The sequence below is a fragment of the Eretmochelys imbricata genome, chromosome 7, assembly GCF_965152235.1.
Source record: "Eretmochelys imbricata isolate rEreImb1 chromosome 7, rEreImb1.hap1, whole genome shotgun sequence".
In the NCBI taxonomy this organism is placed as follows: domain Eukaryota; kingdom Metazoa; phylum Chordata; order Testudines; family Cheloniidae; genus Eretmochelys; species Eretmochelys imbricata.
In genome coordinates, this window is record NC_135578.1 from 121986280 (window position 1) to 122001177 (window position 14898).

General features: G+C 43.4%; 1 protein-coding gene across 2 annotated transcripts in view; it reads right to left on the minus strand.

Moving 5' to 3' along the window:
• SUFU (SUFU negative regulator of hedgehog signaling) overlaps positions 1–11990 on the minus strand; it is a 120241-nt gene extending 108251 nt beyond the window's left edge. For both annotated transcript variants that reach the window (XM_077823272.1, XM_077823271.1), the window contains exons 1-2: positions 11683–11990; positions 6859–6993 (exon numbers count right to left, since the gene is read on the minus strand). In XM_077823272.1, coding sequence (XP_077679398.1) covers positions 6859–6993; positions 11683–11840 — 293 coding nt within the window. In that variant the 5' untranslated portion in view covers positions 11841–11990. The remainder of the gene's footprint in view (positions 1–6858; positions 6994–11682) is intronic.
• Positions 11991–14898: the final 2908 nt, after the last annotated feature.

A 14898-nucleotide genomic window follows, 5' to 3' on the forward strand; every position in this document is an offset into this window, starting at 1 on the left:
AACTTTAGAGCCTAGAAAGTCCACTCAGTCCTACTTCTTGTACAGCCAATTGCTCAGACAAACAATTTGCATTTGCAGGAGATAATGCTGCCCACTTCTTGTTTACAATGTTACCTATATGGCACTGTTATAGCCAGTGTCAACATATTTACGTGCCAGATATGTTAAAGATTCATATGTCACTTCATGCTTCAACCACCATTCCAGAGGACAGGCGTCCATACTGATGACGGATTCTGCCAGATAACAATCCAAAGCAATGTGGACCGACACATGTTCATTTTCATCATCTGAATCAGATACAAGCAGAAGGTTGATTTTCCTTTTTGGTGTTTGGATTCTGTAGTTACTGCATCGGAGTGTTGCGCATTTAAGACTTTTGAAAGCATGCTCCACACTTCGTCCCTCTCAGATTTTGGAAAGCACTTCAGATTCTTAAACCTTAGGTTGAGTGCTGTAGCTGTCTTTAGAAATTTCACATTGGTACCTTCTTTGCATTGTGTCAAATCTGCAATGAAAAAGCATTCTTAAAATGAACAACATGTGCTGGGTCACCAGCTGAGACTGCTATAACATGAAATATATGGCAGAATGTGGGTAAAACAGCAGGAAACATACAATTATCCCCCAAGGAGTTCAGTCATAAATTTAATTAAGACTTTTTTTTTTTTTTTTTTTTTTTAAAAAACAAGCATTGTCAGCTTGGAAGCATGTCCTCTGGAATGGTGGCCAAAGCATGAAGAGGCATACGAATGTTTAGCATAGCTAGCACGTAAATACCTTGCAGTGCCAGCTACAAAAGCACCATGAGAATGCCTGTTCTCACTTTCAAGTGACATTGTAAATAAGAAGCAGACAGCATTATCTCTCGTAAATGTAAACAAACTTGTTCAGCCATTGGCTGAACAAGACATAGGACTGAGTGGACTTCTAGGCGCTAAAGTTTTGCATTGTTTTATTTTTGAGTGTAGTTATGTAACAAAAAAAATCTAGATTTGTAAGTTGCACTTTCACAATAAAGAGATTGCACTACAGTACTTGTATGAGGTGAATTGAAAACTACTATTTATCATTTTTACAGTGCAAATATTTGTAATCAAAAATATAAAGTGAGCACTGTACACTTTGTATTCTGTGTTGTAACCGAAATATATATTTGAAAATGTAGAAAAACATCCAAAAATATTTAATACATTTCAATTGGTATTCTGTTGTTTAACAGTGCAATTAAAATGGTAATTAATCGTGATTTCAAGTTCATAACTGTCTCTTATTCAGAACCAGAACAACTGAGAATAATTCCGTCTTTCCTTCATACAACTTGGGCCTTTGATTTTGGCCTCATGCAGCAGATGATCAGCAGACAATGGCCCACGCCTCAGGGCATAGCTTCAAAAGGTTGGGGTTTTACATAACCAGAGGTGGCACATTTGCATTCACCTGCCCGTAGTTATCCCCTAGAAAACCACTCAACACTCAAAGTCTATTCTTGGCTGGCACGTTGTTCAATATAGTCCTTGGAACCTCGAGGTCTCATGTGTCATATCTTCCCTCTCAAAAGGTTACATACAAGCCCAGCCCACAACAAAACACAAAGCATTCACTTAATACAATGGACTCTAAAGATACTTAAAATTCAATAAGGTCCCAAAGATATTGCTGGCAATTACCATATCTGTCACACTTTATTGTTGCATTCAGCAAGGGAAGTGCACCAAAGTGTAGAACCACCACCATTTCTATCCTTCCACCCACCCCATCCTCCTTTCTGTTTCTCTCTTCCCCTCACATCTCTCTCCTCTGTCTGACAAGCTGTATTTCCTTCCCTAGAAACACCTGGCTCTTCACTCAAAACACCTTCCCTATTCAATCCACTAAAATGGTTACCAAAGAGTCTAATGCTTAAGTGTCAGTTGACTTGAGAGCTAATACCCTAGTGAAATGAGTCGAAGGCAGAAGGAAGGTTGCATCTCTAGATTATTGTTTTAAGGCAAACTGAGGCACACGTGTCTGCAGCAGTTAAGCTCAGTTCACACATTCGCACATCTTCGCAGCCATGAAAGATAGAAATTTACTGTTTATACAAATTTTCCTGGAATCCCAGGCTTGAATCCAAACCAGACTGACTTCATTTTTCATGATTTCAAGGCAAATACAATGAATTTCATGAAGTTTGTGAGCAGATCTTTCAAATGTCAAACTCAAAAAACATATTCTAGTGTCTTATCTGCTCTAAATGGACATTTCTAACACCACTTTTCATGGAATACAGAGGCTTACCCCAGAGTCCCTATCTCCACTACCTTTCAGTGTGCTAGCTGTCAGATTCCGAATGGCACAGTGTAGCCAGAACACAATGGAACAGTAATCTGGTTCCACTACACCACTATGCCCCACCCCCTGAAGCATGGGGTAGGAGTGCCAGGCTAGTGGGTTGACACTGCAGTTTAGGACTACACCACTGCACATTCTCAGTTTACAGTTATAGCTCAGTGGTGCTTTATGTAGTTTGTAAAGCACTTGGGGACTCTTTAGGATCTAAATTTCAGACTCTGGGCTGCCAAATTGAGGGAAGAGGAGTTATATGAGGGGTTACAGAACTAAGAGGCTCACTAAAGTGACACCTGTCAGTACTACCAATCTACATTAAGGCAAACTCATAAGGGGAAGACAGTTCTCACTGAGGGGAGAGTGTACTGATTGCAACTTTCAAAATATCAAAATTCCAACTTTAAGATACAAAAACAAAAGCCCCACCAAATTCAGTAAGAGCTTTAAAGAAAAAATTATTCTCCTCCTCAAACCCATATGTGTTACCGCTTCCAGTTTTTGCACTTTTAATAGCCATAACAAATACCCTATCAATTCGCCTAGTCTGTATGAGCAACTAGTGCATGTCATGAAATTCTTAGAAGATTTGCACATACCCTTACCTTTAGTAGGGAGGTGCCACCCACAGAGACAACATGTTGTCCCAGCATGCAATGCTCCTTCTTGATAAGAGTGGAGAGCAGTTCAAAGCAAAAGGAGCACTGCAAACTGGGACCTGTTGTCTCAGCAGGTGGTGCTGTGCAGCTGTATTAGAGCTGATTGCAGCTGCCTTCATCTCTGTTTTATGCAAATTTGCTGCAGCAATTAGGCTTCTGCCAAGCTGCCAGAACAGTCCCCTGTCTGTGTGTAGATCAGGACACAAACTTCATAGTTTTAGGAACTTGTATTAAAAAACACCTGAACATGAGAGCAGTACTGGAGTTTTCTCCTCTGGAGACAGCAAACGTTAAATTTAAAAAACCACACCCCCACAATTCAGTCCTGATATAAATTGTGTTTTCTGCTGTGACTCGATACTATTTCTTCGTAGATTTCATACCACTGAAGTTATTCAAACCCTTCACAGTTTTTACAGCGTGCAGGTCTCTTGAGGGAATAGCAACGTACCCTCTTTTCAAGTGCTTGTTAAACTACTGGGGGTGAGGGGAATCTTGTGCTGAACTGCAGGCCTGGGAAATGAGAGATATGGCTCCGCAACAGACTCACTGTGTGACCTTGGGCACGTCACCTCCCCCTTTGTAAAATGGGGGTCATCTTTTCTTTTTTCCACCCTTTGTCTATTTAGATTATAAACTCTTTGAGGGCAGGGCCTCTCTCTTACTGTGTATATACAGCACCTAGCACCAACAGGGCCCTAAACTCAGCTAGGCCTTTAGGTGCTACTATAATAAAACAAAAATAACCCAGGTGAAAAGACGGCAGTGTATTACAAAAAGGTGGATGAATTCTTGGAATAGAGGTTATTCCTCTTTGAGCAGGATGTAGATGTGTGTGACCTTGCAGTAGACGTAGCAGAATAGGATTTTAAAAAATACCAATGCCTATTTTTAAGCATTTTATTTTATTGATTTAAATTTTCACAGTTGCAGGAAATTATGGAGGGAATCAGACAACGGGTGACAGTCAGACAATTTAATGACAGTAGATACTGAGATTCAGAAAGTTAAAGCTTTATAACTGCTAAAACACAAGTGTCAGCATCACATCAATATACAAAATAAATATCCTTAAATCAAAAATCTCAGAAGTCCTCCCGCAGCATTTTTCTTTCTTTGCCTTTGTAAATTTCAATTATTATTGATGAGCAAATGTCCACTGCAGCATACACACACAAACCAATGAAAAAACATTTATCAGCATTTATCAACACAAGTCTAATCCTTCCAAGGCTATCTTTAAGAGTGTTTCAGATACCTTTGACAGGCTGAATCTTACAATTTATAAATACAGTACCACTATGCCATATATAGACTTCAAAAAGTAACACATCCAAAAGGATTATACTCTTCAACACTATGGATTCGCTGCTTTCTAGAGCAGTGGGGTCCTCCCCTGAATCAAGCTACAAACAAGTCTGAATTTTAAAGGTAGAGAAGTTAAAGAAGGTGGAGAAACCTTTTCAAAGGGTTAGGAAGGGGATCTCTGCTACCACTCAGGTAGTGCTGCACAGCTATTTAGAAATACCTATTTCCATAAATATCGTTTTGTGTGAAGTCCCAATCAAAGACCTCTGGTTCTGTAACACTGTCATGATGCAATGATTTAGGATGCACAGGGCAATCAAGCCAACACAGCTGGTGTCATGGTTGCCATTATACTATGAAACATTGAGTGCTTTTTAAATAAAAAAAAAGTTCTCCCACTTGAAATTCTTAAATTTCTTCCATGTTATTCTGTAGCTCCTAAAAACAGACCTGTTTTCTAAGCAGAGCATAACCGATATTTAAGCAGTGCAGGAAATAGTGCTATTTTAACTGAAAATAAATCTGTCAGCAAGGAGTCACAGGGAGAGCTACACTTCAGACTTTTCAGGTTCTTATTAAAAAATATAAATTAAAGTCAACATGTTCACTTCATTTGCAACATCTGTTTGCTATTTCATTATTAATATACATACAGGGGGCCCCCCAATTCAGGCTGGGTTCACTCCTAAAAAACCTTTCAGCTATATTGGATTACAATTGGTCTAAATTGTACAGAATAACATAAAAGTATTACCAAAAAAGTCTGTTTGAGAGAGAGGTTGTGTGCTACACTAGGTCACAAGGAAATAGATTTAAAGGCTTGCACAGCTTTTGGATCAGGGCAGGTTTTGTTTAGGAAGACAATGTATTTTGTATCAGATTAAGCAGGGAGGAGTTATGAAAATGCACACTTCTTAAAAATCTTACAGAATGCTGTGATCTGGTCAGGTCCAGTAGTCTCTGCAATCTATGGAAAAATTCCATTTGATTTCAGTGGGCTTTGGATTTGATCTATAGTGTATTACTGCAGGCTCCACCTTAAAAAAGGTCTAAGGTTGTAATGGCAACAGTGAAAGTCATCCAAACAACTTTAGTTCTACTTCATACCACTGCCAACAGCTCCCATGTGACCATTTTACCCTCTTGAAGGACTCTTAACAGAATTCTGTTAAGATATTTTCATAAGGACTTTAATAAGTTTACTCCCAAAGAATGAGAGGCTCTTTAAGGCGGGGAAGCCACTATATTTGTACAGATTGGACATAGAGTTAACTACAGCACACCAAGTTTATATGTTTGTCAAGACACTAAAAAAAGAGATTTTCAACACCTAGCAGCACCCACTGAAAGCAACTTGATGCTGATCTCTTTTTAAAATCTGGCCATACATGCAGTCTTTTGCTCTTAACTCTACTGTGCTCTTACCATGTAAATCTCATAATTTAAGGACCTGAAAGTATCTGGCTGTGGATCCTTAGTCACTTTGCCTGCTGCCTTGTGGATGTGGGGGAAGTTAAAGGAACTGGCTGTGTGCCTGCTTTTGCGAGACAAAGCGAAAGACATGAGTGAAAAACAGCTGGCTGAAGCTTAACCCAGGCAAGAAAGAGGAGGTAAAGTTTAGATGAGCTAGTTTAGACCCCCCCAACCATACCAACAATCAAGGTTATTTGTCCTTGAACTGTAAAACACTACAATTCACAGATTCACTAGATCAACTCTCTCTGCTCCATAAAAGCCAGGTAACAACAACAACCAGAAGGTCTCTCCTCCCCTGGCTAGAAGACTAGATACACTACTCTGAGAAGACTTAGAAACCACAGCCCATACGTTTATCAGCTACTGTTGCTTGCTCTACCTATAACTAATGGTCAAGACCAGTAGGAAAAGACCAGAATGAGATCTAGTCTGACCTTTCTTAGCCTGATGCAACATACCTGACAAAAGCCTAGCCACCATATCAGAAGCTAAAAAAAGACAAGGGAGAAGTAGCAGGGAGAGAGGAACCATCTCCATGTGTGAGCAGCCCAACAGTAGGGGAGCGAGAACAGAGACCAAATGACTATTTTCTTATGTTTCTATTACTGTATCTTTGCACCTTTATATTGATTGGGATGGGGCCCAGCATCTACAAATGCCTCCCTCTGGCCACACACTGATATTAACATTGCCTTCCCAGCTCAAGGAAAGGTGCTCCAACAGCATTTTAAGGAGGAGGTTCTTAACAGGTGATTGGTGAGGGTTTCAGAGGACCACAGTGGAACAGTTTAAATATCAAAGTATCAAGCAGAAGAAAAATAAGAATTTTATCAAAAGTTAAAATCACTAAACAAACAAGTTAACCAATCACATTCTAAAGTAGGCCCTGGTCCTGCAAGGAGAACTACATGGTAGACTCCTGCACCCATGAGGAGCTGCAGTTCCCTTTGAACGGTCTTAGTCTACAACGCAAAAAATATGTATGTTTGACCCACAAAGAAGATGCTGTTTTACTGCCCTTTGCTCCTCCTCATCCACAACATATACAAAGCACAACATGCAGCAATAGAATCCAGAAGGCACTCACTCGTGAACTCTGTTGTCTCCATACAAGTCACTTAACCCAAAGCTGACATAATGCCAGTGCTCAGGAACATTCAACGCTGGGTTTCCCAAGTTCCTGTACATGCTAACGTAGTCCAGAGGATCTGGTCCCCCCAACCTGTAAAAAACAAAAGGAAGTTCTAGTATAATACTGGAGAAAGACTGTTTTAACTGTTTTACATGCTGAGATAAAGCGAATAATCTCACTGTCATTAGTCCCCCTTTTTTTTTTTTTTTAAAGAAAGCTATGAAGACAAAGGTGAACTTTTCTATGTATTATCACAACTGTCTTGTTATGACACTTTCAAGACTGCCATGAAAATAAAAAGCACAGTTGAAAGACTGAGTCTTACGCTAAATTAATATGAAGTCTGCACAGATGCTGGTATGGGCCTTTTAGACAAAGCCTTGCTTCAAATCACTGCAAGTGACAAAAATTAAATTAGCATATTCGAATCCCTCTAGAAAAGCTAATAAGGCCAAGTTAAATCCAGAGTTTTAAGCATAGGAAGACAGGGTGCACGTGTCCCATATGTTGAGTGTTTTCAAAGTTAAAGAATGAAACTGTCTGGAGGACCATTACTAAAGTTTCCACAAAGCACCCAAAGATGATTGAAAAAGTATACTAGAAAAACAGTGATATCAATACTCACACTGCAAACCTTTAACTCAGTTCAGAGATGTATATTCCTACTTTTTCTAAATCATTCTATTTCTTAAAGTAGAATTAGAAAAGATTGAGTTTTAAGAGAATACTGTATATTTTTGAAAGCAAACAAAATGTGAATACTGGAGACAAAAGTCATTCTCTCTGCAAAGTTATATTATTATTGTCGTCTTAGTACACTAAGAATGTCAATTTAGAATGACTTAAAAACATATCCCAGAGCATCAAGTTAAATATTAGAATTGGTTGCATAGTGGAACACTACTTACAGTCAGGATATAGCAATTAGCAGACTACTTAATGGAATAATCCATTTTATATAAAAATGGAATTTGCAGAGTGTTTTACTGCTGTAAGACAAAAAAAGAAATTTGGTTGACACTGTAACAAGGTTAGTGGACTCATTAGCAATTTGTAGTCACATCTGGCTGTACAGAGAGAAAGGTAACATCAATATGAGAAAATGTGCCAAACTGTTTTCCTTGCTATTTGTACTATCATAAAACAGAAAGGACAGATGAAAACAAAGGACAGACAAGATGTCAGCCACGTTTATGGAACACAAAAAGTAGCTGTTTAACCGTTTCCTGTCTGACCTACTTTCTGGTCAAAACAAAAATACAAAACAAATGTAACAAGAGCCAAACAAAAAAAGCCATGGAACTAAAACAGCTGCATACAATCATACCTCTTATTACATGCTAGCCCCCATCCCTTTGTATGTTGTCTGGTCAGGCCCCGATCCTATAGTTTGTTGCTCACGGCATATCAGGGCCCTAGATTGTAATTTCATCAGGGCAGAGGCTTGTCTGTAAGACACTTAAGTACACTCTTCATGCTATACAAACAATCCACCAGAACAATCCATATATTGCACAAATATCTGAATCGTCATTACTTTTGGCCTTCCAAATACCTCTTCATATACTGTCCTCTGCAGGAGTTTGCTATAATGCACACTTTGCAATTGTACTGTAATCTTCATTTTTCTGTGTAAAGGTTCAGACACAAAGTTGTGATAAATGGAAGTGTTTAGAATTTTTTTGGAAAATTAGAACTGCATAAAGTTAAAGTGCTAGCATGGGAAATAAATGTGTTACACCACGTTCAGTTGGATAGGAGATGTGAGCAGTAAGGTTAGCCTGAGGGAGAAACTGTACTTCCATGAAGAATTCCCTGTTGACCAATGTTAAAACTTCCTGGGCTTCTGTCATGGAGAAAGACCTGACCAAGTATTCAGCTAGAGCATTGGTTCTCAACCTATTTACCATTGTAGGCCCCAATATATGTTATGTGGGCCGCTTCCAATACTACCTATATGGCCCTGAGGATGTCAGGTAGGCCGCAGCTCTGTGATGATTGGGCTGCAAGTGGCCTGCTAGTGGCCGTTGAGAACCACTGAGCTAGAGCCTCCTACGGGATGATTAGTGAAAGGAGGTAACATGATACAGTCATTAGAAAAGGAACTACCGGGTAACACAGCACCACTAGAAAAATGCCTTGAAACTATAAAATATGGCAGGAAACAGACTGGTGAAAGAGTGAAGATGAAACAGTCACCCTCGATTCTACAAACTTCGAACACTTTTCTATTAAAGCAAGGAACACAACTAACAATGCTGCTCTATTGCTTTCAATTTTATGTCCTGGAGGCATTTTACTTCAGATGATTACTCTTATTAAGAGAAGTGGTTAAATACTTCTGAAGATTACATAGAAGAAATTTCCACTCACATAGGCACAGGAGTGCTTCCAAAAGCTATCTGAATTAATTCCCAAAAATACACAAATGAAACAGGTTAAAAGGACACGCCTGTTGCATGAAGTATTTTTCATCCCTCAGTTTTTTCCCCTCAAGGAGGTATGCATGTCACTTGGTTTTGCTGCGTGTTTACATAGATACTTCCCTTGCAAGCCAGAAAACTCTTTAAACACTGCAATACCATTCAAAAATCGTAATTTTTTTTTAAAGAGACTGATTAGGTATAATTAGAAACTGATTAGCTTTGCAATATTATTCCTGAGTCACTGAGCTATTTCCTCTTTTAATCGAAAACAGTGATACTCAGACCTCAGTGGTTCAGGAGCTAAGTTAGTGATCAACATTACCCAAAAGAACCACAGTACTTTGAATTCATTGTTCCATTTACTATTAAATTTTATTTTTATATAGTAAATGAAAATTATTCTCACAGAAAAACTGACCAATATTTTATCAACTACAATTGGTTAATAACATAGCAAAAGCATCCTGATTTATTAATATTTTAGGCTGCTTAATAATTAAATCACATAGTGTTTTAATATCATGTGCACATTAAAGAGCCACTTGCAGCTCATAAGCCTCAGTCTGACTATCACTGACCTAGCTTGCAGCCCAGAGGGATGAGGGTAGAAGACAACATAGGCATGAGTGAACAACAGAAGTGAATTCAGCCAAGTTTTCACAAATGTTTAAAGACTCCGACAGGCAGGTCACATCTCCCCTTAATCACGTTATGTCTACACTAGCCTTTGTGCTAAAATCTCCTCTGGGAGGCAACTCTGGCGTGTGTACATTGCACCACTGGTGCTCTGTTGGTGCTAGAGGAACTCCCACTGTTATGATGACCACTGATTACACTGCACTGGTAAAAAGAAAAGGAGCACTTGTGGCACCTTACCAACGAATAATGGTGATAAACGTTAGAGCCAAGGCCTCAGATCTGACAACAGAAAAGCAACAGTATCATCCCTGCCTCTAGCTCCTTTCCCAGGATCTAGGAGGTGAGTGCACACAGATCTCAACCAATCAGCACCTTGGGAAACGTTCAGTGCTATTTATTCCTAAAAACCAAAGAGGGCTTCATCATCATCACCACCACAAACCAAAATCTACCTTTGTCTCACACAAATCTTGTGTCATTCCAGTTGACACTGGCGTAACAGAAGAGAAACGCTGACTCCTAAACAGAAAAAACTGGAAATTCTTGTTGCACTTAACACTTAAAGGAAGGCATCTAAATCTATACTGCTGTAACTGTGGCGACCGGATCTGCCCACTTAGTTAGGTACCAAACTTGGAAAGTGTTAGCCTGCACTCAGACTGAAATGAAAAAACAAAACAAAACAACCAACCATTTTTATTTCAAGCTTCCTCAGATATTCAGCAACAATTTATTTTAGATCTACATCCCAGATTTGGATTAGCAGCTGATAAACCTAAGATAATCAGACTCCCTCCTCCAAAAAGCACTAGTCTGGATTCTAACAAGAGCAATGCATCTTTGCAAGGATACCAGTTACTTCCTGGTTTGGTCAGAGATGGGTACAGGAAGAACCGCTTTTCTATTTCTGCCTAACCAGAAGCAGCCCTGACAAAATTAAAGGGAAAAATGCCAGAATGAAAAAGTTTAGTTAAGGCTTGCTGCAAAGCACCAGAAAAAATTCTGTAGGGAAAAATCCTAATCCTGCACTGGCCAGGATGATCCACTACAGAGCTCCAAAATAGGGTCTGTGGACCTCCAGCTGTCCACAGAGAGGGGACAGGTTTCAGAGTAGCAGCTGTGTTAGCCTGTATTCGCAAACAGAAAAGGAGGACTTGTGACACCTTAGAGACTAACCAATTTATTTGAGCATAAAGCTTTCGTGAGCTACAGCTCACTCCATCGGGTGCATACTGTGGGGAAATTTATATACATCGAGAACATGAAACAATGGGTGTTACCAGACACACTGTAAGGAGAGAGTGCCTGGGGCTGGCTCTCCTTGATGCCAAGTGAGCGCAGATTGAAATGAAGAGCAAGAGTGGATCACAAAATTAACTCCCCTCAGAACAATGCACCCCCCCCCACAACCCACCCCCGCATCCTCTCACAGACCCAGCCAACTCTCCCCACTCAGGGAGCCTCCCCCGGCCGAACATCTCCCTTTCCCACTCAGGGAGCCCCCCATGCAAGGCCCCTTGATGGCCCAGGCCCCCCACTCACCCAGGGCCCCTCCATCCCACCCACCCCCCACAGGATCTCTCCCGTCGCAGCCCCCCAACCAGGATCCCCCCTTCAGGGATCCCAGCCCCCCCCACTGAAGATCCTCCCCCATCCCAGCCCCCCAACCAGGACATTCCCCCCCTTGCGCCCAGGGAGCCCCCCCGGCTCTCACCAGTACTTGAGGATGGCGGTGACCTGCAGCGGGTTGGGCTGCTCGGGGTAGAGGCGGCGGCACTCGCCGTAGATGCCGTGCAGCCCCGGGGGGAAGAGCGGGGGGAAGGAGCCGGGCCCGGCCCCCGGGGGGGCCCCACCAGGCCGCGCGCTCTCCATGGGGCCGCCGCTCCGAGCGGGACAGGCGGGGGGGGGGGGGGAGAGGGGCGGGCCCTGCGCCGCGCTCGGGGATACGGGGGTGGGGACCGGCCCAGGCGGCTGCTCCCGGCTCCGGCTCGCCACACGCCCGGCCCAGGCGGCTCCGTCCACCGGCGACTCCCGTGGAGGAGGCGGCTTCCAGGCGGGCCCAGTCCTCCGCACGTTGACTGGCGGGCGGCTCCGCCAATCGCAGCGCCGGAGGCCAGGCCTCCTGGCCCAGCCCGGCCCCACCCGCTGCTGCGGCGGAGGGAGGCGCGTGCGCGACCCCTAGTGGCGGCGGCCTGCAGCTGCAGCAGCGGGAGCGGGAGAGTGAGGCCCTCTAGGGGAGGCGGGGCTATGGGGCAAACAAGGGGAGGTGGGGAACTATGGGGCTTGTGGGGAGGGGGGAGCTATAGGGGCCGCTCTAGGGGCCCTGTGGCTGGGGAGGGGAGTGATGGGGGTCCTATGGAGACGAATAGTGGAGGAGAGACGTTATGAAGGCCCTATGTGGGGAGGAGACTGGGGGCCCTATAGGGCAGAATAGGAGCCATGGGGACCCTGGGGCCCTATAGAGGAGGAGGAGAGGTGTGAGTGCCCTCTGGGGGTGATTAGGAAGGAGGGGAAGAATGCACCCTATAGGGAAGAATAGGGCAGGAGTGGGAATTATAGGGGCCACATGATGGCAGAATGGGGCCCTATAGGGTGTGAGTAGAGGAGGGGGGAAGCTATAGGGACCATTTGGGAAGAGGAATGGACCCTAAGATTGGAAAACGCCCTAAGGCTGGTAATAGGGCCCCTGGGAGGCTAGTGAGGTTCTAGGCAATACTGGTGCCTACTAGACTCCGAGCACAACTAAGAGGCTGTATTAAGGCTATGGGAGACCAACTCATGGTTTTCAGTGGTGGCCCATTCTTCCCGCTAATCCCACATGATGGCCTACACTAGCTACAGCTGGGCAGTTTGTGACACACACCCTGTTCTTTTGCCATGGACATTCAGAGTGGGAGGAAGATACCCTCTGATCCCTGATCAGGTGTTAATCTGGGTGTCTGCTACAGAGTAGCATAGGCAAAAGCTTCACCTCTGCTACCCATAGTCCAAGGGTCCTAAGTGAAGCTACATGGCATCCTACACATCCTCCTCCTCCCCTATTCTCCCTCATAGAACCCCATTCTTTCCCCAAAGGGCCCAGATAGCTCCCCTCCTCCCCTCTTGGGGTCCCATTGCATTCTGAGATCAGAGGCTGCATCTCTGTATTAAAGTTGAGGGCAGTTACAAACTGCTTCTGGAACACTGCCCAGTGTGTAACAAGTTGGTAACTCTTGCCATAGATGACCTGAGGCAGGGTCTCTCTGAGAACCTCCTTCCCGGCTGTCAGAACTCACTTGCTCATTGACACATCCATAGAAATTATTGCCCCTCAGAGAAGTTGAAGACTCCCAGACTGCTGCACTAGGCAGCACAGTTTGGGGAGGAGGTGAGCGGCCCTCAGTGGTGAAAGAACAGGTTAAGGTCTATTTAGAAAAGCTGGACATGCACAAGTCCATGGGTCCAGATCTAATGCATCCAAGGGTGCTGAGGGAGTTAGCTGATGTGATTGCAGAGGCATTGGCCATTATCTTTAAAAATTCGTGGCGATTGGGGGAGGTCCCAGATGAATGGAAAAAGGCAAATATAGTGCCCATATTTTAAAAAGGGAAGAAAGAGAACCCAGGGAACTACAGACCAGTCAGCCTCACTTTAGTCCCCAGCAAAATCATGGAGCAGATCCTCAAGGAATTTGAAGCACTTGGAGGAGAGGAAGGTGGTCAGGAACAGTCAACATGGATTCACCAAGGGCAAGTTATGCCTGACCAACCTATCTATGATGAGATAACTGGCTCTGTGGATATGGGGAAAGTGGTGGATGTGATATATCTTGACTTTAGCAAAGCTTTTGATACGGTCCCCCACAGTATTCTTGCCAGCAAGTTAAAGAAGTATGTATTGGATGAATGGACTATAAAGTGGATAGAAAGCTGGATAGCTTGTTGGGCTCAAGGGGTAGTGATCAACAGCTCGATGTCTAGTTGGCAGCACGTATCAAGCAGAATGCCCCAGGGGTCGGTCCTGGGGCCGGTTTTGTTCAATATCTTTATTAATGATCTGGATGATGGGATGAATTGCACCCTCAGCAAGTTCGCAGATGACACTAAGCTGGGGGGAGAGGTAGATATGCTGGAAGATATGGATAGGTCCAGAGTGACCTAGACAAATCGGAGTATTGTGCCAAAAGGAATCTGATGAGGTTCAACAAGGACAAGTGCAAAGTCCTGCACTTAGGAAGGAAGAATCCCATGCACCGCTACAGGCTGGGGACTGACTGGCTAAGAGGTAGTTCTGCAGAAAAGGACTTGGGGATTACAGTGGACGAGAAGCTGGATATGAGTCAGCAGTGTGCCCTTGTTGCCAAGAAGGCTAACAGCATATTGGGCTGTATTAGTAGAAGCATTGCCAGCAGAGTGAGGGAAGTGATTATTCCCCTCTATTCAGCACTGGTGAGGCCACATCTGGCATATTTCGTCCAGTTTTGGTCTCCCCACTACAGAAGGGATGTGGACAAATTAGAGAGAGTCCAGTGGAGGGCAATGAAAATTATTAGGGGGCTGGGGCACATGACTTACAAGGAGAGGCTGAGGAAACTGGGGTTATTTAGTCTGCAGAAGAGAAGAGTCAGGGGGGGATTTGATAGCAGCCTTCAGCTACCTGAAGGGGGGTTCCAAAGGGGATGGAGCTTGGTTGTTCTCAGTGGTGACAGATAACAGAAGAAGAAACAATGGTCTCAAGTTGCAGTGGGGGAGATCTAGGTTGGATATTAGGAAACACTATTTCACTAGGAGGGTGGTGAAGCACAGGATTGGGTTCCCTAGGGAGGATTTGGATTGATTTGGAATCTCCATCCTTAGAGGTTTTTAAGGCCCAGCTTGACAAAGCCCTGGCTGGGATGATTTAGTTGGGCTTGAACCTGCTTTGAGCAGGGAGTGGGACTAGATGACCACCT